Source organism: Pinus tabuliformis, chromosome 1_2, assembly GCF_031772625.1.
Source record: "Pinus tabuliformis cultivar Carrire ecotype Pingquan chromosome 1_2, CPIR1, whole genome shotgun sequence".
Classification (NCBI taxonomy): domain Eukaryota; kingdom Viridiplantae; phylum Streptophyta; class Pinopsida; order Pinales; family Pinaceae; genus Pinus; species Pinus tabuliformis.
Genome location: NC_142298.1, coordinates 513,943,921 through 513,970,793, shown reverse-complemented (window position 1 = coordinate 513,970,793; position 26,873 = coordinate 513,943,921). Strand labels below are relative to the sequence as shown.

General features: G+C 39.5%; 1 protein-coding gene across 2 annotated transcripts in view; it reads left to right on the top strand.

The window, feature by feature from the left end:
- The window catches only part of GMI1 (gamma-irradiation and mitomycin c induced 1), a 391,650-nt gene extending 377,786 nt beyond the window's left edge, over nt 1–13,864 (top strand). For both annotated transcript variants that reach the window (XM_089395476.1, XM_089395477.1), the window contains one exon: nt 13,247–13,864. In XM_089395476.1, coding sequence (XP_089251602.1) covers nt 13,247–13,550 — 304 coding nt within the window. In that variant the 3' untranslated portion in view covers nt 13,551–13,864. The remainder of the gene's footprint in view (nt 1–13,246) is intronic.
- Nucleotides 13,865–26,873: the final 13,009 nt, after the last annotated feature.

Genomic DNA, 26,873 nt, shown 5'->3' with positions numbered 1-26,873 from the left:
CATAGATTTAGGGTTATGCTTGCTTGCCTCTTTGCCTACCAATATTTTGTTTCTTTGTTTTTTTCCATTTGCTATGATTTTCATGCCCATGAACCAATGCAAGGGTTTTCTCCATATTTGGACAGCAAGCTTCATTTTTTTTTCAACTTTCTTATGCACCTTCTTATTGCCATTTTTCATTCACATTGCAAAATGCAAATAATGTAGTAATTTTTTGAATGAGGTGGTTATTACTTATTATTTTCTCATTTTGTGTTGGGGGGTTTAATGCCAATTTTTTGTTTTTTTTGTGCCCTAGGTTTGAATTAGTTCACTACAAATGTCAAATATGCCAAAAGCCTTGGACCCATTTTGGGAGTATGGGGACGCTGTTGGTGGGGCAAATCAGGCATATATATCATGCAACTTGTGTGGACCAAGATGTCAAGAGGGATTACAAGATTGAAATATCATCTGGCTAGACTCTCTGCATATGATGCAGATGTAATGCCTTGTATGGTTTCTAGTGCAGATGTTATACAAAAAGCTCGTGAAGCAATTGCTGAACAAGATAGAAAGAAAGCTGCGAGGGAGAGGCCAATGGTCTCAGATAGATAGCTGCTAGTTTTATTTGTTTTGCAACTTTTGCTACATATAAGTTTATAACTCATGATGATGAAATACTTTTAAAGTTTTATATATGTGATGTTATTTTGTTTGAGTCCTTGATTGGACAATTATCACTTTCAGGTATCAGCAGGATATGTGATGTTATTTTGTTTGAGTCCTTGATTGGACAATTATCAGGGATCAGCCAGATTTGGTATCGCCTTGAAGTTTGATGTATCATTTCTATTTGACATCATATATATCAGTGCCTTCTTCATATTTATGTGCCAATGTGTTTAGTTCATGTTGTTATTGCTTTATATGTTTAGAAATCTGGAAAAAATGAATATATTATGCTTTTTTTATGCTTGCCAATATTTGCGGATATTTTCGCTAATATTGCTGATAAGATATTTTCTGGACCCTCACCGATATTTTTCCGATACTGATATTTTCAACACTGGTTGCAGGTAGCATGGATTAGGCATGATCAAAAAGAAAAAGGATCTTCTCCTCTGAAAGGATGCATAAAACGTATGAGGTGGTTGACTACAACTAAAGAACTCTGATTGGAAGCTCCTGGGAATGGAAGGTGTGAGGATGGAAGAGATCGTGAAAAATGCAACCATGATGAAGGCAATCGACATCCAAGGAATCATGAAGATTTGACCAGGAAATCTTCCAGAAAGATATGAAGACTTTGATGGAAGTCTGAAAAGATGAAGGCCCTTGAAAACATATATCTTTGGGAGATATGTCAACGTGTATGAAGGGTGTTGATACCTACAAGACGATGTCATTGGAAAAGGCCATCACCAAAAAGGTAATATGTGATCTGCTTTTGGTTCTTGACCTCTTGGAGAAAGTCTGGGTATGTGTGCAGGGCCATGGTAAGAAGAGTTGTGAAGGATGTCACAACTATGTACCTCATGATCTAGAGCAATCACCGTTGAAGAAAAGATGGCCCTATGAAGGAAGCCCCAGATGTAAAGCTAAGGACACTTTTCGGGAAAAGAATGAATGACATGATGAAGGAAAGTGATGGATGGTTGAACCCTACATGTGAAGAAATTGATAACATCAAAGTCTTGGATCGTCAGTCAACTAGAAGACCCTATAAAGTACTAATGATAGAGTCCCTGGGTAAGAGGGAGCTCTGGGAGGTTCTTATGAGTAAAGGGACTCGAGTAAGTTTTTGAGTAAAGATAAACTTGGAACTCATCCTTGGTTGAGAGGGAGAGGTAGACACGACATTCTTGTCTTCAGTTTGGAAGAAAGAATGGAGGATTGTGTAATCATCTCGCATTCGACAATTTTTGAGGATGTGGTAGGGCATCCAAGACCAGAGTGGGCAAGAGGACTGATATTCTTGAGAGCTGAGAACCCAAGATAAGAATAGTCCTAGTAAGGCATACTCGGAGAACACCCGGGTGGGTATGACCCTAGGAGAGACAACGATGATGCGTGTCTATTAGTGATTGGTCTCAACTACATTGTGTGCTCTGATCTATGTGAGAGATAGAGCTGTTAGTCAAGGCCTTGCTAAATGAAAACAATGTTGGTTGAAATGATGCTATAACAGATGGATTGCAAATCTGATTTTTCTTATGAGAAATTCTTCAAATTGAGAATGACCAAGTACCATTATAAATACCTCCCTAGTTAAGAGGGAGTGTTGAAGAAAGTGTAACTAGGTTCGGTTTTCATAATGACATGATCTTTATAAATGATGTAGTAAAAGAGATTAAATTATTTTGTATGCCTTGCTACATGGGTTTCATGAGCAAGAAGTGTCATTAGGTAAAAGACTTCTTCTTGATGTCTTTAGGATTTATTAATAAAGTCAATGAGTCAAGTCATGTACGAAGGAGCTCTTTAAGAACCTATGTAAAATGTATACAAGTCAAAGCAACCCTCCAAGACCAAGAACAATCCTCCATTAGCAAGCACAAGAAGACTGTAAGAAAAATGTTAAGAAGGATATCATGTCAGCTCCAAAATGAATTAAATACATAATTAAATGACATGTTGGCTTGGATAAAAGACATGTTGGTTCACAAGTTCAAGTCGACTCATTTTTGGAGCACAAACCGCTATAAATACTCGTCTAGGGTATTTGCAAATCGAAGGTACAGAACTCGTTTCTCTCTCTCTGAAATTTCGCATTTATAAAGGCGCAGATCCGCATTATGAGAAGATAATTGGTTAAAGGGCTTGACTGCATCTCGGGCTCCTAGATATGCCTAACTGCTAGATGCACTTCCTTCGAATCTGATTATCTACAAAAACCCAATCCTCCTTTCTTTGGGGTTAAATACCTAAAAGCTTTATATATTATATGTATGAGAGGAAAGCCAAAACATGAAGTATACAAGTGGGTATAAGGTGCAGGTAGGCTAGATCTCGATGGATAGAAGGAGTAGAAAGGACTTCGGATGGAAAGAATAGTAAGACAGTCTTGGCATAAAAATGGTCTCAGGACTTCGCTAATCCTAGATGTCTCTGCTCTTTCGGATAGTACCACAGAGGTATAGTCTTGGCATAATGAAGAGCTGTAGTAACAACAATGACAAAGATGATCAATCTCAGAATCATGAGAAGAAACAGTAATGACAGTGAATGTGGGTAACACGCTCAAGATAATGAGAAGCAGTGACCATTACAATCTTGGCCTATGTGGAAGGTAAGGATCTCAGTATCACAATCTCGGTAGACCTACCTCATAGCAGTTAATGTATGTATGTGATGGAAAGAACCTGGAAACCCTTACTGTCTTTGCATAATCTCAAGTCTCATTGTCTCGGCTTAAGAGAGATCACAATGATCCTATTGTTGCAATCTTAGTCTTAGCATGTTTATCATAGAACACACTCAACATGATGATGATCTTATCAAAGGGTACAATGATGATCCAAATACAGATGGAGACATGGAGCAACAGTCATCATGATGATTGTCATAATGAAGAAATAGAATCAAGGTCACAGTAAAGATCTCAATGAAGTTAAGAGATCTCAGTGACATGATGAAGAAGCAGTAATGAAGATCTCAATGATGTTGTAGTGATGGCTTCAATGGTGCAGCAATGAGGATGACCTCAACAGTGACAGATCAGAGGATTGATGTCTTGGTCTTGGAGAGACAGAATGTGTCAAGGGTCATGGTCTTGGTATTCGCTAATTGGAATCTCTATAAGAAGAATTTCGTGCGGGTTTTCCTCTGCAAGAAAGAGAGGTTTTGGCCGTGGCATAATGCCAAACATCTTGTGTTCTTATCTCTTTTGTTTTCGGTAGCATTTTGATGAACTAAACACACACGCTAATAATGCAAAGAAGATCAAGATAAGATAAAGTGTAAAAGCACTTCACAAATTGTTATCATGTTAAGAAGAATCACTTTAATTTTGTTGCCCTAGATTTTTCCACATTTGGTATATAGATAGTGGAGCGTGCTGGAAATTGGTTGTTGAGGGATGAATTTCCCCATTGAAGAAGCCCAACAATCCCTAAGGAGGCCCCTCTTCTACTCGAGAAAAAATAAATTTGCACATGGAAAATTATTATTATTAATGTTGGTCCAAGCCAACGTGATTTTGACAAGTCGGCTTAGAGAGAGAAATTCGACCTCCTAACTCCCATATAAATACATGTTCATTGACGTCACTTGGAGACCATTCCACACATCATATCATTCATTCATTGATTCGTATGCTTCTAAAATTACAGGGTTGGGTTGACACGTGTGAAGGAGAGAGAGAGGAGTTCTGACTGGTGTTGACTTTTTGTTTTGGGCATTCTTTAACTAGCGTTGACTTGGTTTGACCAAATTTTGATATGTTTTGGAAGACCTCATTGACTAAGGTGTTCACCGAATTGTTCTAGGCACTTTGACCATCTTTGAGTGCAAATTTGAGCTAGGGTTTGACTGAAGGTTGACTATGGACTTTGATTGAATTGTAGGAAGGATTTTTTATTTGTTTTGATTGGGTTTGTTTGAGGAAAGAAGGCCACATTCTTTGTTGGGTTGACCAAAATTTTTGAGCATTGTTGACCATTGACTTTAACTAGTTAGGGTTGTCGTTGACGACTATTGACTATACATTCCAAAAATTACAGACTGGTACTTAGACCAAATTTGACCTTATGTCTCACCATTGATTATTGGATTGATGACTTGGAATGTCAAGGCATTGACCTTTGACTTTTTGATGCATGTATTATTTGTTGAACATTTGATTATCTAATAGCAGAGGAATTTGGTTGGGTTTTCCCCCTTGTGGGGTTTTTCCCTAGTCTTTGTCTTTGTGTCTCGTTGATCTTTGTTGTCTTCTATTATACATAGTATTTAATGTTCTATCTACAATTGCTTATTGTTATTGGGTGATTGGAAATAAATTGAAAAAGTGAATGCTCTAAAGAAAAAATTGTTTAAGTGATTGTTACAACATAGAACATTCTGAAAAATTGACATGGAATCAGAGTTGAGGTGAAGGCAAGCCCAAGGAAACTAGAGCAGTAACCCCGTGAAGATATCTTATTTGAAGGTCAATTGACTAAGTTAAGATGTCTACATCATACTTAAAGATTGAGGAGAAGCTGAACGACTCTGACTTTTCTACTTGGAGGGATAGGTTGGATTTGACTTTGGAAGAGAATGATGTTATGGAATATGTTGAAGGAAAACTAGAAAATGCAATCGTTGCTGTCAAGTCCAAGACGAAGAAGTCCAAGAAAATGTATGGCCAGCTGATCGGGATGCGTGAAGTCAACAACTTGAGCCATATTATTACTTTGAAGAATCAACTCAGGGACATCAAGATGAACAAAGGTGAGACCATTTAAGCATACTTTGAGTATATCTAAAGTCAAGGATCAACCTTTGTCTATTAGTGAAATTATACTTGATAAAGAGTTGGTGTTGGTCACACTTGGAGGCCTTCCTATGTATTGGGAAATGTTTACCACAACTATTAGCAACAATGACAAGCTCCTCACATTTGATTTTCTATTAGGAAAATGCACTCAAGAGGCGTCCAGGATGATGTCTAGGAAGAAGCAAGAAGAAGGATAACCCGCTGCCTTTCCTGCCTAAACCAAGAAGAGGAAAGAAATAGGAGGGCCATCTAATTCAAGAAAGCCTGCTCTAGCATCCAAGAACTCCAATAAAAGATTTAGAAGGGACTTGACAAAAATTCAATGCTATAATTGCCACAGGCATTGTCATTATCCCCAAGACTGTCTAGAAAATAGAAATGCTCCAAGGTCCAACAACGACAATCGTGGCAACAACAACAGGTCTAACAATAGAAGACGAAGAGAAGCTCTTGTTGCCTCATCAAGGAACCCAAGGTATGATGATAATGTAGCTGAAACTCAATCTCAATACTTTCTTATCTCTGCTCTTTTGAGTTCCTCTCCTCCAGATTCTTTTGATAGTTGGTTAGTAGATAGTGGGGCTTCTAGACACTTCACTAGTTATCATGAAGCCCTCTCAAACCTGGTTGAGAGGGAGTCCAATTTGGAGATTATTCTTGGAGATAATGCTACATATCCTATTAAGGGGACTGGGTTTGTTTCCATTCATTTGGATTTTGGTCAAACTATACATCTACAAGATATTTTGTATGTGTTGGGATTGAAAAACAATCTTGTATCTATATCAGCCTTGGAGGACATGCGGTGAGACAAAGGGTAGCTATAATGGGGGAAGCCCACACCTAGGCATTTGAGTGTAGGAGGGAGAAAATCATGGTACATGAGTTACCCCAACCATTGTTTTTCCACCCTTGTTCATATGCCTTTTGCCTTTGACTTTTTTTTTTAATAGCTGCTCGGGGCTCCAAGGGATGAGAGCATGATGTGTAATATGTAGCAGTGGATACCCCCTTAAGGTGGGGCATTTCATTGCCTACCAAGGGTTGGGATGATCATGGGTTCCTTAATGATGAAGGGGGCTCATTTAGGGCCCATAGCAACCAGGGTGATGGCCATGGGTAAAGGGGTAGAGCTCATGTTTGGCTTTCACCCACATGCTAAATTTGTATGTCCCAACCATATTTTGCATTTTGTGGTACATTTCCTGTTGAGAGTAGCCAAATTATGCTTTTTCTTTTCTTTATAGCTACATGAACCTCCAATGCATCATTTCAGGCCAAGGTGTGGACAAGGGGAAGAGGAGGCTAACCCTATGCGGACTCAGTGGAGACATGTGGACCCAGATGGGAAAATAGATGATTGGAGCTAAAATGAGTGGAAGTGAAGTGATGTACATGGTATCGAGAAGCGGGACCATGCAACCAAAATCAGGGTTTCCCATGTAGTGCCAACCTTGAAGCCAATGGCCAATAATGGGGATCCCACCGGATTGGGATACAAGGGTAACTAGAGAATTGGGTAGTCGAGACAAGAGTACAGACCTAACCCACTCTTTCACCCGAATCCCCCTGTTAGTCCATGCCCAAAAGTGCCCATGAAAAGTAAACAAAATTACTCAACCAAACCAATGAAAAGTCATACCTTGGGCGTCAGAAGGCCCACCTTCAAACATACAATCTTGACAAGTGGTGGAGGGACCGCATGGTTGGCTAAGGTGGTGGAAACAATGGCACATTGAGCTATTTGGTGGCTATAAGGAGCTGTTGGCTGCCGGCTGAGGACCATCTAGGAGAAAACATTTCTTCTATATACACTACCCACAGGTGGTGGGTAACAAGAGCTACATAGCAGGTGCACCATGCACTACACAATAGTCTATAGTCTCAACTCTTAGCTCAAGTCTGTAGTCTGTCGCGCAGTGATGAGTCAACTCACATAAAGGATCCATTGGGACTGTTACAACTGCGTGGTGAGAAATCAAGTTGACACGTGGGTGGGGGCATTGGCACAAACAAGAAAGAGATTACAACCATGAGCACAAACAAATTGTTATGAAAACCATGGGCACAAACAACAAAAACACACATGGAATTAGCTTAGGGTTTTTTTGTTTCCCTGAGTTTTAATCTCCAGTCAAATTCTTTAGGGTCCAACTTCAAAAAATAATTGAATCCTTTTTCATGAAGTCTGAATTTGAATTTATTTGCTTTGGGTTCAAATTTGAATTTATTTGCTTTAGGTTTGAATTCAAAATTTGAGTTTGCTGAATTTTATTTGAATTAATTCGCCTCATCTTGAGATTCAGTGAATTTTAAATTTCAAGCTTGAAATTTGTTGAATGCTCTGGTGACATACGTCACAAGAGAATGAGGGGATCAAATGGATCCAACTAGCCCACCCAAAAACTTGCAAGAATAAAGAGAAATGAACACCAAATAAGTGTGGTAGAGTTGCCTAAAAGATGCAAGAGAGAGGGAAAAACATAATCATAAAACAAGAGAACATAAAAAATAGAAGATTAATCACTTGAAGCAAAGAATTATGCGTATAAGCAAAATAATGATGATAAGGTCTCATAATCGAACACGATGATATTGGAAATGAGGTTTAAGTTCTGTATTTGCATGCGAGTGAATTAGGGTATCCATAGTTCTAAAACTTTGACTCTAACTCCGAATTGGCTGAGGGTTGACTTCGACTCGGTATCAACGTGGCCTAATTGTTTGCAATGACTCCGTTTTTGTAAAAAATACATTAAATATTTATTTTTTTGTGAAAAAACATATTTTAAAGATTTTCATTCGTGTTTCCAAACTCAAAGCATTAGAATATAAAGAGAAGACAACATATGATCAAAGTATGCTCATGAATATATCTATTATATCAAAATGGCACCTAGTGCACTGTTCAATACATGTAATATATAAAGATCAAAAGAAAATCACATAACCAAGGAGGCTCTAAATGACCTCTACAGTAAAACATCACTAGTCACTACTGCTAGAAGCCAAGATCATCTGGCTTAGACTCTGAATCAGAGTGAGACAGGGAAAACCATGGCTCTTCCTCTTCACAAAGATCTCCAACTGCAACTATAGAAGTAGTAGCACTAGCATGCTGAGATAGACGAGCTATGCGCTTGCATTGTGGCTGAGTAGAGGAAGTGCTTGCAACTGGAGGACTTGGGGTTCGGCTCGATACTAGTGGATTTGCATTTAACTCAACATTATGTTCATGTAATGCCTCCATCTCTAAATCCAAATCAAGACCAATATCTTCATCAGGGTCAAACTTCGTTGGTTGACTCTTCACTACCCAATCTGATCTTGGTTGAATATCTTCTAACAAAATGGGATCTGTATCAGGTCTTTTGTTCAACTATTGGTTGCGTCTTAGCCGGAGGTTGTATTGGACATAAACTAGATCATTTAACCATTTCTGTTCCAAACGATTTCTCTTCTTAGTGTGAATCCTCTCAAAGACAGACCAATTGCGTTAACACCCATAAGCATTGCAAGTTTGATTCAAAATACAAATTGCAAACTTTTGTAATTGAGCACAATGGCTACCAAATGCCTCTCACCATTGTGCTGCAAAAAACATAGTTGTGTAATGAGTTAGCTCAACAAATTATATCCAACTTTCAAATTATAAAGTTATAAACAATTTAACCAGTAGGGGATTTTTGAGGTCTAAAATGGGTCTCCTAAGGAAATTATAAAATAATAGTGGAAATAATAAAATAAGATTAGATTACATCATCAAATTTTAGAGGGAAAAAAGAAAAAACTATTTTTTTCGAATTGTATTTTCAACTTATCTCCCTATGGATTTACTCAAATTACGAACGGAAACACTTGTTGGATGCATAATTTGATTCTTCATCCAAGAAGTACCCATGTTGCATACTTTCGATGGACCCCGCTACATGAAAAATGAAAAATACATGAAAAACGTGATTGAGCCGGCCCAGGCAAGGGCTCAGCTTGGTCAACTAGGCTGTTTCCATTTCTGTTTGGCCATTTTTTAGAACACCTAGGTATCCTTTGAAGAGGGTTTATGGGCTTACATAACTAGGGAGGGAGCACTCCTTGAGAGGGTTATTGAGAATGCATATTAAAGTTCACTGGCCCAACCTTAACCATAACTTAACATTAGAATAAATGATGGCCTTAAGCTATAGTTTATGCCTAACAAAGGCATTAATGACACAATATTTGATGTTTATAGCCATGTAAAGATTACACCATTGTCAACACTTGCAAATCTCATCTCATAGTCAAATTGTTTGTGAAACAAAATAGGGAATTGATGTCATGTCCATTGTGTACCCATGAATGATAACATGGAACATAGGGCAAAGAAAAATATGTTAGTGCAATCAGGTGAAGTGTGAGAATGTAAGGAATTGACACAAACTCAATAAACCCATTGTTGGTAAATAAACAATAGGTTCATGTCGAAGGAGTTTAGCTCAAGTGGTTGAGGCACATATTGTGTTTCTGGCCTTGGCAGGTTTAAATCTTTGGAGACATGTTCTACGTGGTGAAAATTGTGGAAAAAACTCGTATAAATGAGTTCTACTAGGTAGTCCCATAATCGTTTTGTTGAAAAATACCCATTGTTGTAAATAAACAGTAGGTTCATGTCGAAGGAGTTTAGCTCAAACAGTAGAGGCACATATTGTGTTTCTGGCCTTGGCGGGTTTAAATCTTTGGAGACATGTTCTACGTGGGGAAAATTGTGGAAAAAAATCGTATAAACGAGTTCTACTGGGTAGTCCCATAATCGTTTTGTTGAAAAGAAAAAATTTCAATGGGTGCTTAGCTTGAGTTGTTGGGATGGTGGTTTTCCATCCCATCCATCCAAGTTCAAGTCCCCTGAGACGTTGTCCATCGTAGTAAGGCCGGAGGGATAGGCGTCCCGTTGGAGTTTGGGATCCTAGCTCTAGTACAGGTGGTCTCTAGACATCTCGATCCCAGGTTGAACTATGAATTCTTGACATATGTGGCTTGCAGGCTGTTGCATATATCTAGGGAGGTTGCTAGTTCCCTATCAAAATTTTCATTGAAAAAATAAACAATAGGCTCATAACTACCTCCCAACCACTTTTTGTGAGTCAGTCACCTAAGTAAATGAGATCTTACATCAAGTTGAACAACTCTTTAAAAAATGTCATATTTGGCATTGTTCTTTGCCATTCTGCAGTCAATTATGTTGGTTTTAGAGGTGGTCGGCACATGGCACATGCACATTGACTATGGGGTCCTAAACAAAATGTTAGTGAAAAGTTGATACCATGTGCCTCACATTGTTCTAGTCACTGGTTCTAGAGGAGAAAAATTATTTAACATGATATCTCTTTAATTGAGGTACCACTAACATAAATCCATCTTAAATACAGATCTAAAAGTAGCCGAGAGGGATCAAATATCCTCACATGCAAACTCCTTTAGAGTGCAAAATACAATTGGTTATTTTTCGTTGTTTACATTTTATTTTTGAATGCAATAGAGTATATAGGAACAGATAAAAGTTTTAACCATAAAAAACTTAATTTTTTCATCTTATATACATAATTGTTTTTAAGTAGTATATAATATATACTTAATTTACATTAAAATATTTTACATCACATGTACATCGATTTTTATTATTAATATATTTTGAAGTATATTTTAATATTAATTTTTATTAAAATATTTTATTAAAAACCCACATTGAATATTTTTTTATATACAATGTTTAATATTTTTTATTTTAACGTGTATATATATATATATATATATATATATATATGAAGTTGATATCGGTATAAATTAGTTAACATAGATCTTCAAATAGTTTTAGTTAAATCTCTTGTTGAAATATTTTTGAAAATATAAGATTTAGACATCTTACTCGTACATTTTTTTAATTTCTATTCATTCTTTTTATTATACCCGACATTATTTTTCTATTTAGAAAATATTTTTTATTTTTTATTTTTATTTTAAAGGGGAAGGGACTGACAAACTTGTTTTTATTATTAATATATTTTGAAGTATATTTTAATATTAATTTTTATTAAAATATTTTATTAAAAACCCACATTGAATATTTTTTATTTTAATATATATATATATATATATATATATATATATATGAAGTTGATATCAGTATAAATTAGTTAACATAGATCTTCAAATAGTTTTAGTTAAATCTCTTGTTGAAATATTTTTTAAAATATAAGATTTAGATACATTTTTTTATTCTATTCATTTTTTTTATTATACCGGACATTATTTTTCTATTGGGAAAATATTTTTTATTTTTTATTTTTGTTTTAAAGGGGAAGGGACTGACAAACTTACACACCTTCTTCACATTGGGTTGTAGAATGAGCCTCTTGGCTCAGTGAGCCTTTTGGTTCAATAACATGCTAATTAAAAACAAAGGATGTTTAACTTGGAGGATGTTTGGAGAAGAACATTCAAGATGAACCGAGATCTGTTTAAATGGTTGGCTATATACCCTTAATAGTCTTATCTTTGTTTGCATAAGACAGGAACACTTGGAGCACGTCAAGCAAGTTCTACAAACTCCGGAGCAACAAGTTGCAAGCCAGGATTGATAAATGCTCATTTTCCATAACTAGTATTCGGTTTGGGCTTCCTTATGGATGAGCTCTAAGTATATGTCAATCGTACGAAGATCCATGCTATATACCACTGGTCAACACTCAAACTTTTATCGTAGATTGGTAGCAGGATTTTCATGTATAACGGGACATGAACAGCCTTCTCAAACGGAAATAAAAAAGCCATACCTACAATCAAGTAGCTACATACTTTTGGCACTGCCTCTGACAATTTTGCCCGGAAAGTTATTTTTCCCGGGAATCCAGCCATTTTTTTCAAAAAATTCAATTATAGGAGTGTTTAAATTGTTTTTTTTGAGGTGGAAATGGATTCAGCATCATCAAAAACCCCTGACCCCATGAGACATCATCAAAAACCCATCTCAAAAACCACCCCTGAGACACCCAAAGCCTGAAACTTGACAGCTGCAACACAGATTTCCTAAAACTTCTGCCAGATTTGGGTGGCAGAATTTCCACTATTTTCAAGGCAGAATTGTGGCCTTGTTAGACTACTCTCATACTTTTTGACAAAGAATTCCTCTATTCTATACTAGTACTAGTGTTTTGAGATCCACATAAATGCTTTCAAATAAGTTATCTTACGCAACATTGCATACTTTTTAGGAACCTTGAACTATTCTTTACGATTGAAAGAAGTGTCAAATATGTAGGTCATCGAACATAGAATGCATACTCCCCGGGTTGTGGGAAAGGAATCCCCGTTACAATTCATGCAATTTTTTCCTACGTCGAGCGTTTATAGATCTATGTAATTAATCTGCCATACTTATTCCTCATTTGCATGCTAGGAATTTAGAATAGGGGTTAGTACTTAGTAGGTTATGGAATTGTGTAAGGATGATTCCTGAGTAGGTGATCATTTCTTCAAATTTTAGATGACATCTTCAGGGCAGATTGACTCTCTACTGTAACGGTACTTTCTTGTCTGGCTTTGGTGAAAAAGCTCGTCTTCCTACTTTGACTGAATTACTTTCTAATTCTCCTAGTTTAATTCTCTGAAATAATTTTTATTTGTGAGATTATACTACTCATGCCGTGTTCTATTTCCTGATTTGGCTTTCTACATGTTTAGATAAAAATTACTTTTATGCTTTGATTTTATTTTGTGCATGCTCACAACAGACATCTTACTGTCGAGCAGGGACGAAGTTGCTGTGAGCTTTCCGACTACTTCAGCGAAAACATCGCCCTTTACCTCAGCAAAAGCAATGCCGTCGCGCTTTTATCTGCGAGTTGATATTGAAGAAAAAATTGCAAAGAAGAATGAAGAAAAAGAGATGTTGGAGAAACAAATCTGTCGTGTCCGTGAGAAACGGGAACGTTTAAGGAAAGAATTTGATAATAAAAAGAAAGAACTTGAAGAGAGGGAAGTTCGAAAGAACTTGTTTCTGGAAAATGTACAGCAGCAAGGCTTATTATTGGAGCACCACGAGCAGTCTGATTAAATCGTAGATTTTTTGATATGATCTTCTGTCTGGAATCATATATTTTGGTCTTACTTTTGCAGTGAACAATTCAGAAAATTCCTCTGACTGATTAAATATTGAAATGTCCTTAATCTTTAGATAGAGAATCAAGATACATCTCAAGGTCAGACAAAATTGTAAAAGCCATATCAGAAAATTTGGAGCGTTAGCTGGCGTGATTAATGTGTGTTTTTGACTTTATCGGAGATAAGAATATAGTTTTTTGTACAGTTACGTATGTTCAAACATATAAATTTTCACAATGTTTATTTATATATATTTTCTTTGCTCAATTGTCTCTGTCAAACATATAAATTTTCACAATGTTTATTTATATATATTTTCTTTGCTCAATCGTCTCTGTTTGAAAGCTCGACCTTTTATATTTTTACATTTTGATGTAGCTTCTATGTTTTTTTCTCTCTAACAAAGACAAAACGCATTACTTTTCTGTGTAGATATTTTTGAAATGAAATCTCCAACGTTGCGATCTTTGAATATAACAGAATGAAAACTATTTTTTCTTTGGTACACTACCAATGATACAATGTTAAAAGGAGAAGGAACACGTCCTGGTTATACAACATGCATGTATATTATAATTATGCTATGGGATTGGCGGTGGAATGGAAATGATCTGGTCGAATTCGTATCATGTTATAGTGATGGTATGGGATTGATGGTGAAATGGAAATGATTTGGTCGAATTGAATTTGTTTTATTGGGCAGTTTTCTGGATTGCAACAATCTAGTTTAGTGTTTAATTAGATTTGTTATGTCATTCAGTTCTATCTGTCCAAGTCACCATGTAGCACTTCAGAGCTTTGTTATCGGTCTTTTCGTATTTAAGTGAATATAAATATCCGTTGTATTTATCTTTTAAGTAATCATAAAATAGATTTGTAGTGCTTCATGATTCAACCGTTTTAGTTATGCCAAACAATTAACCGAAATTACTATAGTCTCTTCAGAGCTTTGTTATCGGTCTTTTCGTATTTAAGTGACTATAAATATCCGTTGTATTTAACTTTTAAGTAATCAAAAAATAGATTTGTAGTGCTTCATGATTCAACCGTTTTAGTTATGCCAAACAATTAACCGAAATTACTATAGTCTCTTATTCTACTGTTTCCTTGCTAAAGTTTCTCCAATATTTGCCATAAATCCATAAAAACTGTATTGCATCTAATCCTTCCATTTGTGGCACTTCCACTTAATTCATTGCATTGCTTTTGGTATTTTCACGCCTGGTTTTTCCAATACTGGCCATAAACCTACCTTAGCTGTTCTGGATCTAATCCTTCCATTCATTGTGTTGTATCTATTCCCTCCATTCGTTGCACTGTATCTAATCCTTCCACTTAATTCAGTGCATTGCTTTTGTTATTTTCACGGCTAGTTTCTTCATTACTGGATATAAATCCGTCTCAGCTCTTTTGCATCTAATCCTTCCATTTAATTCACTGTATTGCTTCTCTTATTTTCATTATTTTTGTGGGTGGCTATATTGCAGATATAGCTTCATAGTTAAGAATGTGTCTTCTTTTCCTTAAACTTTCAGGTTCGAATGAGGTTGGTTCAGAAGGGGTAGGGCGTGAACACTTTCGGGAAGAATGTCTTTTTTTCCTAAAGGTTATAGGTTAAAAATGGGTTATGTTCCTGTTAGAAGGGGTAAAAATGGGTTATATTCCTGTTAGAAGGGGTACAGTATGGACACTATGAGAAGAATGTCTCTTCATTGAAAGTCACAGGTTCTAATTAGAAGAGGTAGGGCTAGGGTATGTATACCTTGGGAAAGCATATTTCGTCAAGGGATAGCCTTCCTTCCAATTAGAAGTGGTGGTAAAATATGTACACCCAATTAGAAGGGGCAGGGTGTACGGGGCAGGGTATGTACACCCTGGGGAATGAGTCCCTCATCTTACAGTCGATTTAGCAGAACATTTCATTTGTAAGGGGGGCTAATCCTTTCTGTCCAAAGCCTTGCTCACTTTCTACAAACAACCAATGTTTTCTAACCAACCCTAATCCTTGTAGCTTTGACCGCTGGCTGGACTAATGCACCATCCTGCATGCAAGATCCCCGCCCAGAGGGCTTTTTATGATTAGGAAATTTTCGGCTGTTTATCTATTCCTATGTAAGATCCAAGCCCAATGGGCTTTTTATGATTAGGAATATTTCGGCTGTTTATCTATTCCTATTTAAAGGCTACACTATATTGATTGAAGGAAAAATGAAAAAGATATTGCTCAAATGCATGCATGAGCCATCACCTCGTAGTATCGTAGGAGCATCACATCGTTGTTGCAGTTGCACGCACGGGAGCAACACGTTTGCCCGCCGTCGGGCGCAGGTGGTTATCATCATCATGCATGTGGGCGAGAACGACGACAACAATACTGCATTGGCACTTGGTCCAGAAGAACAAAAGGATGGCCTAGAATTTCAAATTGATTTATTTTGCGTGGGCCTGGAATTTCAAATTTAATTTATTTTGCCTTGGAAGTGAAAATTTAATGACATTTCATTTTAGTTTATATAGATTTATGAATTTCAAACTCTTATATTCTTATATAAAAATTTTACTATCACAAACTTTTTTTTATTTTATTTTTCTAAATCAAAAATAAAAAAAAATCAAAAAATATATTAGACTACTTTGTGAATTCTCAAGTACTTAATTTGTCATAATCAATTTTTGAAGATGTTTTAAAACCAGATTTGAAACCAGATTTGTCTCTAAACATCTTAAACGGATTTGTGTCTAAAAGCAAAGTGAGACAATTAAAGTATAAAATAGCATCCCTTTGAATACCGAAGTTATCCAAATGTTCTTTGATTATAAATTCTTTCTCATATGAGAATAGTGTTTATCTGAATGAAAACCTGGAAAGTCCTTACAGATCAATTTTTTCTTTTAATTTTAAGAAATCTTCTACTAATTTACAGTTTCATGACTTGTTTTTGTGAAATGGATTTCTAATACTGTGAATATGTGTGTCACAAGACAAGACCACCCAGATTCGCTTTAAAAACAAGAAGATTGTAATTTGTACATATTGGATAATTGTTTTCCAAATGCACTCCCACATAGTGCATGTGATAGGGTTTAATTGGTTATCCAGTCATAAGAAATCCACAAAAATCAAATAAATAATTTAATGGTGATTGAATTCCACTCGGACCAACCCACCCAATGGTGATTGAATTCCACTCAGACCAACCCACTCAACCCACCCACCAAACAATGAAGATTTATAGGGTTTAATTGGTTATCCAGTCATAAGAAATCCACAAAAATCAAATAAATAATTTAATGGTGATTGAATTCCACTCGGACCAACCCACCCAATGGTGATTGATGGTGATTGAATTCCACTCAGACCAACCCACTCAACCCACCCACCAAACAATGAAGATTTATAGGGTTTAATTGGTTATCCAGTCATAAGAAATCCACAAAAATCAAATAAATAATTTAATGGTGATTGAATTCCACTCGGACCAACCCACCCAATGGTGATTGAATTCCACTCAGACCAACCCACTCAACCCACCCACCAAACAATGAAGATTTATAATGTACACTATGTATGATAAAAGGTTTAATTGGTTATCAAGTCATAAGAAATCTGCAAAAATCAAATAAATAATTTAATGGTGATTGAATTCCACTCGGACCAACCCTCTCAACAACCCACCCAATGGTGAGTGGAATAACCCACCCACCAAACAATGAAAGTTATAATGTACACTATGTATGATAGGGTTTAATTGGTTATCAAGTCATAAGAAATCCACAAAAATCAAATAAATAATTTAATGGTGATTGAATTCCACTGGGACCAACCCACTCAACAACCCACCCAATGGTGATTGAATTCCACTCAGACCAACCCACTCACAACCCACCCACCAAACAATGAAGATTTATAATGTAAATGGTTATATTTAAATGACATTTTCATTTAAGAATAATTTATTTACGGTCATCATTATTCAATGGTTATATTTAAATGACTTTTTCATTTAAGAATAATTTATTTACAGTCATCATTATTCAAGTAGTCATGGTTATATTTAAATAACTTTTTCATTTAAAAATAATTTATTTATAGTCATCATTATTCCCACCCACCAAACAATGAAGGATTTATAATGTATACTATGTATGGCTATATTTAAATAGCTTTTTCATTTAAGAATAATTTATTTACAGTGATCATTATTCCCACCCACCAAACAATGAAGATTTATAATGTATACCATGTATGGCTATATTTAAATAGCTTTTTCATTTAAGAATAATTTATTTATAGTGATCATTATTCAGTTTGTCATCGTTATATTTAAATTGTTTTTTCATGTAAGAATAATTTATTTATAGTCACCATTATTCAATTAGTCAGGGGAAATTAAGTTTAATGCAAAGGCAATGACATCTCTTTTCAAAGACTGAGAAGATTTTTTTATAATCGATTATACCTTTTCATCATAAAATTAATTATCAAGCTTTGATTTATTAACATCAGAAGTGATAGCACAAGTAGGAGGGACATATTTGCTATTTAGAACATCCAAAAACAAACTTATCTTAAAGCACTCACCATGACTTCCATTTTCAACTAATTTAATATATATAATTTCATACTCGATTATTACGATACAAAATATAAAAATTTCATTCTCAGCAAGAGTAATTTTTGAGAAGTTTTCAAATTGTGACAATGCATGCTTTTTTCCCTATTTAGCTAGCTCTAAAGCATTGTAAGTTATGTTTATTATAGTGGAGAAACAAGATGACCATGTGTTGACGGCGCTGGAGAAACAAGATAGACCTCCCTTCTATGCAAGTCTTGTTCTTCCCTTAGTTGTTTCTCCACCCCCTGCAACTTCTTCTCGCCTCCTCTAGTCTTTGCTTCTCCCTTTGTCTTTGCACAATTCTTTTGTTGCGTTGTCACCTCTTTGCTTCAATCTCCAAAGCTACTCTTTCTACAAGTGGATCTTCCTTAAAATTGTAGCTTTGCTCTGCCTCTACGCTTTCATCAATCTTCCTCTTACCTTTGTCTTGCACAAGTCTGCTGCTGCTGTTGTTTTTGCTCTTTCAAGTGTTGCTGCTAACCATTCTACAACCACTCTAACTGGTTCATTAAGCCTTGAGTAGTTATATCTGTATCTCCATGGGTTTTCCTCAGGCCAATGGCATGCCCCATGGATCCAAGGATGACACACTCTCGTACAGTGGTCCTTCACTACACACTGCGGGTCGTATGGATTGAAACTTTTGGTGCTAAAGGTGAATCTCTTGAATTCCTCTGCCTCGACCTCAGCGTGCTCGAGACTCTAGGTCTCGTACAACCTGATTTGTAAAGGAAGAGCGGGCCAAAGTGCCTTCTTCATGTGCAGTCTCGCTAAGAACTCTGTTGAGATGGGGTATGCAACCTCTTACATGACCAATTTGTCCATGGAAAACTTCGGTAACACACGCGGAGCTTTCTCCACATTGTACATTCGGATGAAGGTGCCAAGGGGTGAAACATACCAATCTGTTATGTTAACCAATGCCTCCATCGCTGCCTGTGACATGCAAGGCAGATCCTGCTCAAAGATCATCTTGTACATTGGGGTGATGAAGTGGTCTGATAGCTGTAGTATAACTCCACCGAAACTGTACTCGGAGAACAACTTGCAATAGATGTGCACAGAGTGTTATGAAGGTGTCCATGCCCAACCTAAGCCAGGGCACTGTTGACGGACACAGATTGCATCAAGAATGTAGGTGGACATGAAGAGATTTTCTTGTTGACCCTTGGACGAATGTTGGGCATTTGTTACTTGCCCCTTCAGCTGGAGAGCCAACATGTCGGACTAGTTGAAAGGTCTTCCTTCGTTCACTCTCTAATCCAACACAATCACCCAACTCTGTGGGAAGGTCTCTGTACTCTCCTGGTCGTATAAGTAGCATGTGAAGATGACCAAGAATTGATAAGCCTTCTAAAGCGTCTTTGTCTTGTATACTTGGTTAGGTGTCGTCCTAAACTTAGACAACTCTCTCACCCAACTCTTTAAGATGTCTCTTGAGTTTGTGCTGCTGCTGGGATTGGTGAAGAGTGCATCCATTTTTTTCACCGACTACGGCAAGTGATATGTCTCCTGGAAGTTCTCTGCCCTGAAGGTAACAAGTTCTGTTCCACTGACACTGCTCAATACGATTGTCTCTGGACCAATATGCGAGACAATCTAGTGGATCATGTTCGCACATGGAAACACGAGATACCTATATGCAACCCAGTACAAGCTAGACTTGTGTATGTTGACATAGACTCTGCGGTCCTCCAGATTCTCCTCAAAGGTGCCTAAAAAGATGTCATTGATGTCTTGCCATGTGATTTTGATCCCCTTGTATATGAAGAACATAGTGTCTTCATAGATGGGCAAGCTCATAGACACTTGCTCGACCACATCTTCAGTTGTGCTCTCAATGGTGTCCTTTGACCTTGCTCTCTTGGAAGCCATTGTACCTGTACTATTGAGAGACTGATTAAAACCTGTGTTACCTGGAGATAGAGCAATTCTCATGGTAAGAAAAATCTCAGTTGAAAGCCAAAGGCAACTCGATCATTGACATGCAACACACCTGGGTGACTGCTTGAGAAAATTGCGCAGTTTTCTCTGGAAGAGGTTGGGACACTGACTGCTGGAATTGCGCAGAGCATAGTTCAGGCTGCCAATGAGCTGAATGACTGCTGAAATTGCGCAGAGCACAGTCCAGGCTGCAAGTGAGATCACTGACTGCAAAAACTGTGCAGAGCACATTCCAGCTTGCTCTGTTGAGCACTAGAACTAAGCAATGTGCAATTTCAGTTAGCATGATTGCTACCCAGGAAATTGCTCTGTGCAATCCCAGGGGCCAACTGAGGCACTTCCTCTCAAAACTGCGTAGAGCACAGTGTAGGACGCCACTGTGAGGCAAGCTATGTGCAATTCCTGGGAGCAAGGCAAGGTGTCACGCTTCTACACTGACAGTACTCTTCCAACCGCACTATAGCCAGGTGCGGCACTACCAACCGTTTTCTTTTCACCAATACTTACGATTGTAGACTACGCCTAACATTCCATACTTAGTTTATTTTTTATTATCAAGTATTATCTTTATCCTTTATACAGTGAAAGCCCATAACATTCACATAAACATCATTATACAATAGAAATGCACAACAATATAAAGGGAGGGGCAACTCCCTGCAATATGAGTCTGCCTGAATCAATATATATAATATTTTTATAAGTACAAGTTAAATCTTAGGAAACCCAAAATTTACACTTAGCCAAATTTCCAACTTCCGCAAACTCGATTGCCTAGCTCGTCGGCGCTTCCGCACGACTCACCAACCCTTCGTTCACCTCGTTGCACGATCGTGTTGTTTTCCCAACTTGGGCGCGCCTCGTCGTAATCAAGTCACCACACATGGGCGCCTCCACACAAGTTACACCTTCGTTCACAACCTCAACACTTCACCGTTTCCACCGTTTCGTCGTGCACGGCGCGCCCTACCCAAGTCGTCCGTCCGCACGATTCTTCGTTTCAGCTTGCCCTCGCCCGGCTGCCCTTCTGCATGTCCACCTGTTCCCCCAAACTCGTTCACCCGAACAACTTCACCCGAGTCGCCACACAACTTCACCCGGGTCGCCACACGACTTCACCTAGTTTGCCCAAACGATCTCACCCAGGTCACCACACGACTTCACCCGGCTCGCCCGAACGACTTCACCCGAGTTGCCCGACGACCTCCCCTGGCTCGCCCGAACGACCTCACCTGGTTCGCCCGAACGACCTCACCCGAGTTTTCTGCTCGACGACCTCGCCCGAGTTCTACCTGAACGACCTTGCCCGAGTCCTGCCTAAATGACCTCACCCGAGTTCTGCCTGAACGACCTCGCCCGAGTTCTGCCTGAACGACCTCGCCCGAGTTCTGCCCGTGACCTCGTCCGAGTTTTCTACACAAGTTCCTGCACGAGTTTTTCGCCCGAGTTTCTCACCCGAGTTTTTCACCCGAGTTCTTCCCATTGTGCGGGCTCATCCACGCACTGCATAACTCCTTGATCGAACTCGTGATGATCGAATGATGATTTGCCTTCACAAACCGTCCACTAATATATACGAGCAGGTGGTGGATTATGTCACCCGGCCGACCCACACCCAACGCCCAAGCCAACTCGTTCACAATGTGTTGTCTCGCCCAAGAGGAGGGTCGGCCCGCCCAACTCATGGGATTGCCCCCTCAACTCGCCCAACACCTTATAAACTCATCTAAGGTTCATTTCGTTTCACATTTCACACGTCATTCGCATGGTAGAGTTGCCCTGCCTGTCGCACAGACCGCAGGTCCATACATCCTCCCCCACTTGAAGTCATTGTCGCCTTCGACAATATCTCATCCCGGCAACCACCTGTCACCAAGATCACCATACCAAGGTATACACCCCATCGGTATGTCATATATCGGAAATCATCTCAATCCATGACCATCAACCACCCCGTCACAATCTCCACATGCTGCTCCCCATCGTGGAACGCTGGCCCCTCCATTTCAAGCTATATGCTTCCTACAACATATTGTGTTGACCTCATCATGTATCGTCCTCATGTGAACTGCTGCCATGATAATCCAACAAATGCTAACACATCTCTGCACACCGCTAGCCCCCATGTTCGAACTAGTTGGGTAGCTAATCCAATTGTCACGCCCAAACCATGAAAATGTCTATCCACATGCCATCATCAGTCGTTTCTCAAAACATCCCGTCACATCCTCAACTCGATCAAGAATCCATCTCCATACAAGTATATGCCATGCTTAGGTCCATGAAGTAGCCCTCATCTCATCTGCAACATGCTGTCCATGATGTTTTCTATCCAACATCATCATCCATTTGCAAAACATCCATCTCCTCAAAGTGAAGAGATCATCTCATCAAACTCCAACTCTCGATGTGCCACATCCAGGTCCATGAAGCAACCTCCATCATATCTGCAATGTGTCATTCCTCAAGTCTGTCATAGAAACAAGTATATGCTTGTCTCATCTCCCATGTGCTTCCCATGATCATAGATCAATCAGCTCCCATGTGTCAAAAGTGGTTAAGTCTCGGCTCAACCCATGCCCAAGTGTTGCCACCAAGGCATCATCATCATTGTAACTCCAAAAGTCACAACAATCTCATGTCATCACGAGCTCCATGTGTCATCTCCAACCAACATCTCAACAAGCATACAAGTCTCGGCCCAAAGGTCTCTGCAATATGCCTCAGCTTTCTATGTAGTAGGAATGTTCCATAGTCTGCTCACAACTCCATCCAAGTCCATGGTCTTTTGTACAAGAGTGCACAACCTCTCCATCGACTCATAAATAATAAGTCTCCATGTCACACTAGCAAATCCACCTGCACAACATCCCTACCTTGGCACTCCTCATTAGATGCCCATAAGTGACACCTCTACAAGTGCTCCCACATAATGTCCCTGCATAAGACTGCCATGCTCCATGTCTCCAGTCTGATGTCCATGACTAATTTGCCCATATAGTCCAACCAAGTAGACCCATCACAACAATCAGTCATCCTCATCCAAGTCTGCAATCTTCGGTCTAGTGAACTCGGTCACCCAACCATATCATCATCATCACGAGTCCCTTCCATCATAGCTCCCCCACTGAAGGCTCCACCAAGACTTGCTCTTGGTCTCGGCCATGAGAAGTCCACCCAAGCATCATCATACCCAATTGTGTGCCCTTCAATCTGTCCATGAGTCATGCCGGGCACTTAGCCAATTCTTCATGTGGCTAACGCATGACCTAATTCTCCGCAATGATCATCATGTGCCTCCCTTGTCATGGGCCTTTGCACCTTCTACCATAAGGTCACAAACAACCCCAAGTCCTGCCACAATCAACAACCCGTGCTTCTCCATACAAGGTCTCATTGTAGACATCCATGGTAAGATCCTCCCTAGCATCGGCAAACTGATTTTGCCCTTCCCTGCATACGTTCCATCTACCAAATGCTCAAATGAAACACAATTATCAATAGTTCTTACATCATCATCATGATCATGAGGCTCCTCCATGTGAGTGTCCCCATCCATCCATGTCTGCAAACTGCACGATCCTGGTCCAACTCGATCAATCTTAAGTTCATCCTCCATCGTTGTCATATCTGCAACATCCTCAATCATCACGGCTTCCTCTTCCTTGTTAGCACAACTTGAAACTTCATCTTGCTCCATTGTCCAACCAAGTTGAAGAAGTTCGTCTTCAACATTCTTTTCCAAGACTTCAAGTTCCTTTCGAATCCGGGGATTCTCTTCTTTCAACCGCTTCAACCTGTATAGGTAAGCAAGAGCTTCCCTTCACATTCTTCCAAACTTGCCATGCCTTGTCGTTCAGCTTGGCCCTAGCACTAAGCTTCACCTCTGCTAAACCTGTTTCACCATTCACCTGAATCACCCTGATATTCCACCTATCACCTGCAAAAATTGAACTCCCTTTCAAGTCTTCGGTCTTCGTAGAATCAGCGCCTTGATTTAGTTCACTAGCTCTGATACCACCTGTCACGAAGTGCAGGTGTGTATTAGCTTCAATGCTTCAACACTAGCACCAGCTCCCCGGCACTAGCTTTGATACCACCTGTCACGCCCTTACACTGGCGGTACTCTTCCAACTGCACTATAGCAAGGTGCGCACTACCAACCGTTTTCTTTTCACCAATACTTACGATTGTAGACTATGCCTAACATTCCATACTTAGTTTATTTTTTATTACCAAGTATTATCTTTGTTCTTTATACAGTGAAAGCCCATAACATTCACATAAACAACATTATACAATAGAAATGCACAACAATATAAAGGGAGGGGAAACTCCCTGCAATATGAGTCTGCCCGAATCAATATATATAATCTTTTTATAAGTACAAGTTAAATCTTGGGAAACTCCAAATTTACACTTAGCCAAATTTCCAACTTCGGCAAAATTGGTTGCCCAGCTCGTCGACACCTCCGCATGGTCGCCGCATGACTCACCAACCCTTCGTTCACCTTGTCGCACGATCGTGTTGTTTTCCCAACTTGGGCGCGCCTCGTCGTAACCAAGTTGCCACACACGGGAGCCTCCACACGAGTCACACCTTCGTTCACAACCTCAACACTCCACCGTTTCCACCGTTTCGTTGTGCACAGCGCGCCCTACCCAAGTCGCCTGTCCGCACAATTCTTCGTTTCAGCGTGCACGACGTGCCCTCGCCCGACCGCCCGTCCGCACATCCACCCGTTCACCCAAACTCGTTCACCCGAACAATTTCCCCTGAGTCGCCACACGACTTCACCCGGTTTGCCCAAATGACCTCACCTGGGTCGCCACACAACTTCACCTGGCTCGCCCGAACGACTTCACCCGGGTCGCCTGACGACCTCACCCGACTCGCCCAAACAACCTTACCTGGTTCACCCGAACGACCTCACCTGAGTTTCCTGCCCGACGACCTCGCTTGAGTTCTGCCTGAATGACCTCGTCCGAGTTCTGCCTGAACGACCTCGCCCGAGTTCTGCCCCCGACCTCGCCCGAGTTTTCTGCACGAGTTTTTCGCCCGAGTTTTCTGCATGAGTTTTTCACTCGAGTTTTCTGCATGAGTTTTTCGCCCGAGTTTCTCACTCGAGTTTTTCACCCAACTTTTTTGCACGAGTTTTTCACCTGAGTTCTGCCCGTCATGGGGGCTCATCCACGCACTGCAGAACTCCTTGATCGAACTCGTGATGATCGAATGATGATTTTCCTCCACAAACCGTCCAATATTATATACGGGCGGGTGGCGGGTTATGTCACCCCGCCGACCCACGCCCAACGCCCAAGCCGACTCGTTCACAATGTGTTGTCTCGCCCAGGAGGAGGGTCGGCCTACCCAACTCATGGGACCGCCCCCTCAACTCGCCCAACACCTTATAAACTAGTCCAAGGTTCATTTCGTTTCACATTTCGTACATCCTTCGGATGGTGGAGTTTCCCTGCCTATCGCACGAACCGCAGGTCCATACATAAGGCCTTCCATCCTAGAAATGCGCAGTGCAAGCCGAGCAAGGCAAAGTCTGAGCCAAGGCAGCTTAGACCTACCGACGTGCGACGGAAAATCACTAATGAATGAATGCATGTGAAAAAGTGGTGTAGATATGAGTGAATGAACATGCATGTGATTACATTCAGTGCAAGATTCAGTGAAAAGGGAAAACGGTGAAGTGTGTAAAGCGAGTTGCCGGAATGACGACCGTTAGTGCAGAAACAGTGTTATGCATTCGACAAGAAGGAAATGCAATGCAAAACTCAAAACAACGTTTTTACAAGCTAACATGCATTGAAATGACAACAAGTGTTGAATAAAAGGAAGCAAATAACATTCACGCAAACCGAAATGTAAAAAGCGACAGAAAAGTAGCAAAAGACATGAAAATCGGACTTCCCCGAAAAAAGTTGTTATGAGTGTGCCGAAGGTTCCTAGATGCATTGGGAATGCCAGAGCTACAAGATCGAAAGTGAAGAATGAGCTTTGAGACATGGAATAAATAGTTTTGTCAAGATCTAGGCTTATGATGCGCATGCCACAAATCTAGGAAAAAAACACTTGGCGAGAGGTTTCTAAAATGGATTTTGTATGTAACTCCCCGCTACCAAAAATGGATCCCTAAAATCTAGGGATGATTTTTTCTTTTTGTTTTTTTTGCTTTTTCGAGAAAAACTGCACATGTATGTAAGACAAGATTGCATATTCCTGGAGGGAACTGGTCAGCCTGTGAGCACATGTAATGTTCAACAAGCCATCAGATGCCTTCTGCGCAGTTTCTGGGTTGAGTGGCTCTGGATGCCCGTCAAGCTCTGCAAAGTTTTTGCACTAAAGCCAAGGCTGCCAGTTAGAACTGCGCAAATTTTGAGAGCAAGCCTAGTGATGGGTTGCTCTGCTCAGTTTTCTTGGGGAAGGCAACCTGTCTACTCTGCGCAATTATGGAGAGCAATGTTGGCTACCAAGATGCACTGCACAATTCTGGAGAGCAAGGCTAGTTACCTTCCAGTGTTGTGCACTTTTCCAAGCTAGCACAAGAACCGGTTTGAGACCAAGTCATGGGAGGTCAACTTGTGGGCAAAAGAAAAACAAGTTAGCGAACACAAGCTATTAAGCCAAAGAAACTCAACTGAAAGCATAAGGACCTGAGAAGTGCAAGACATGCTAATAAGGATGGTTGGTAGGGAGGCTCCAA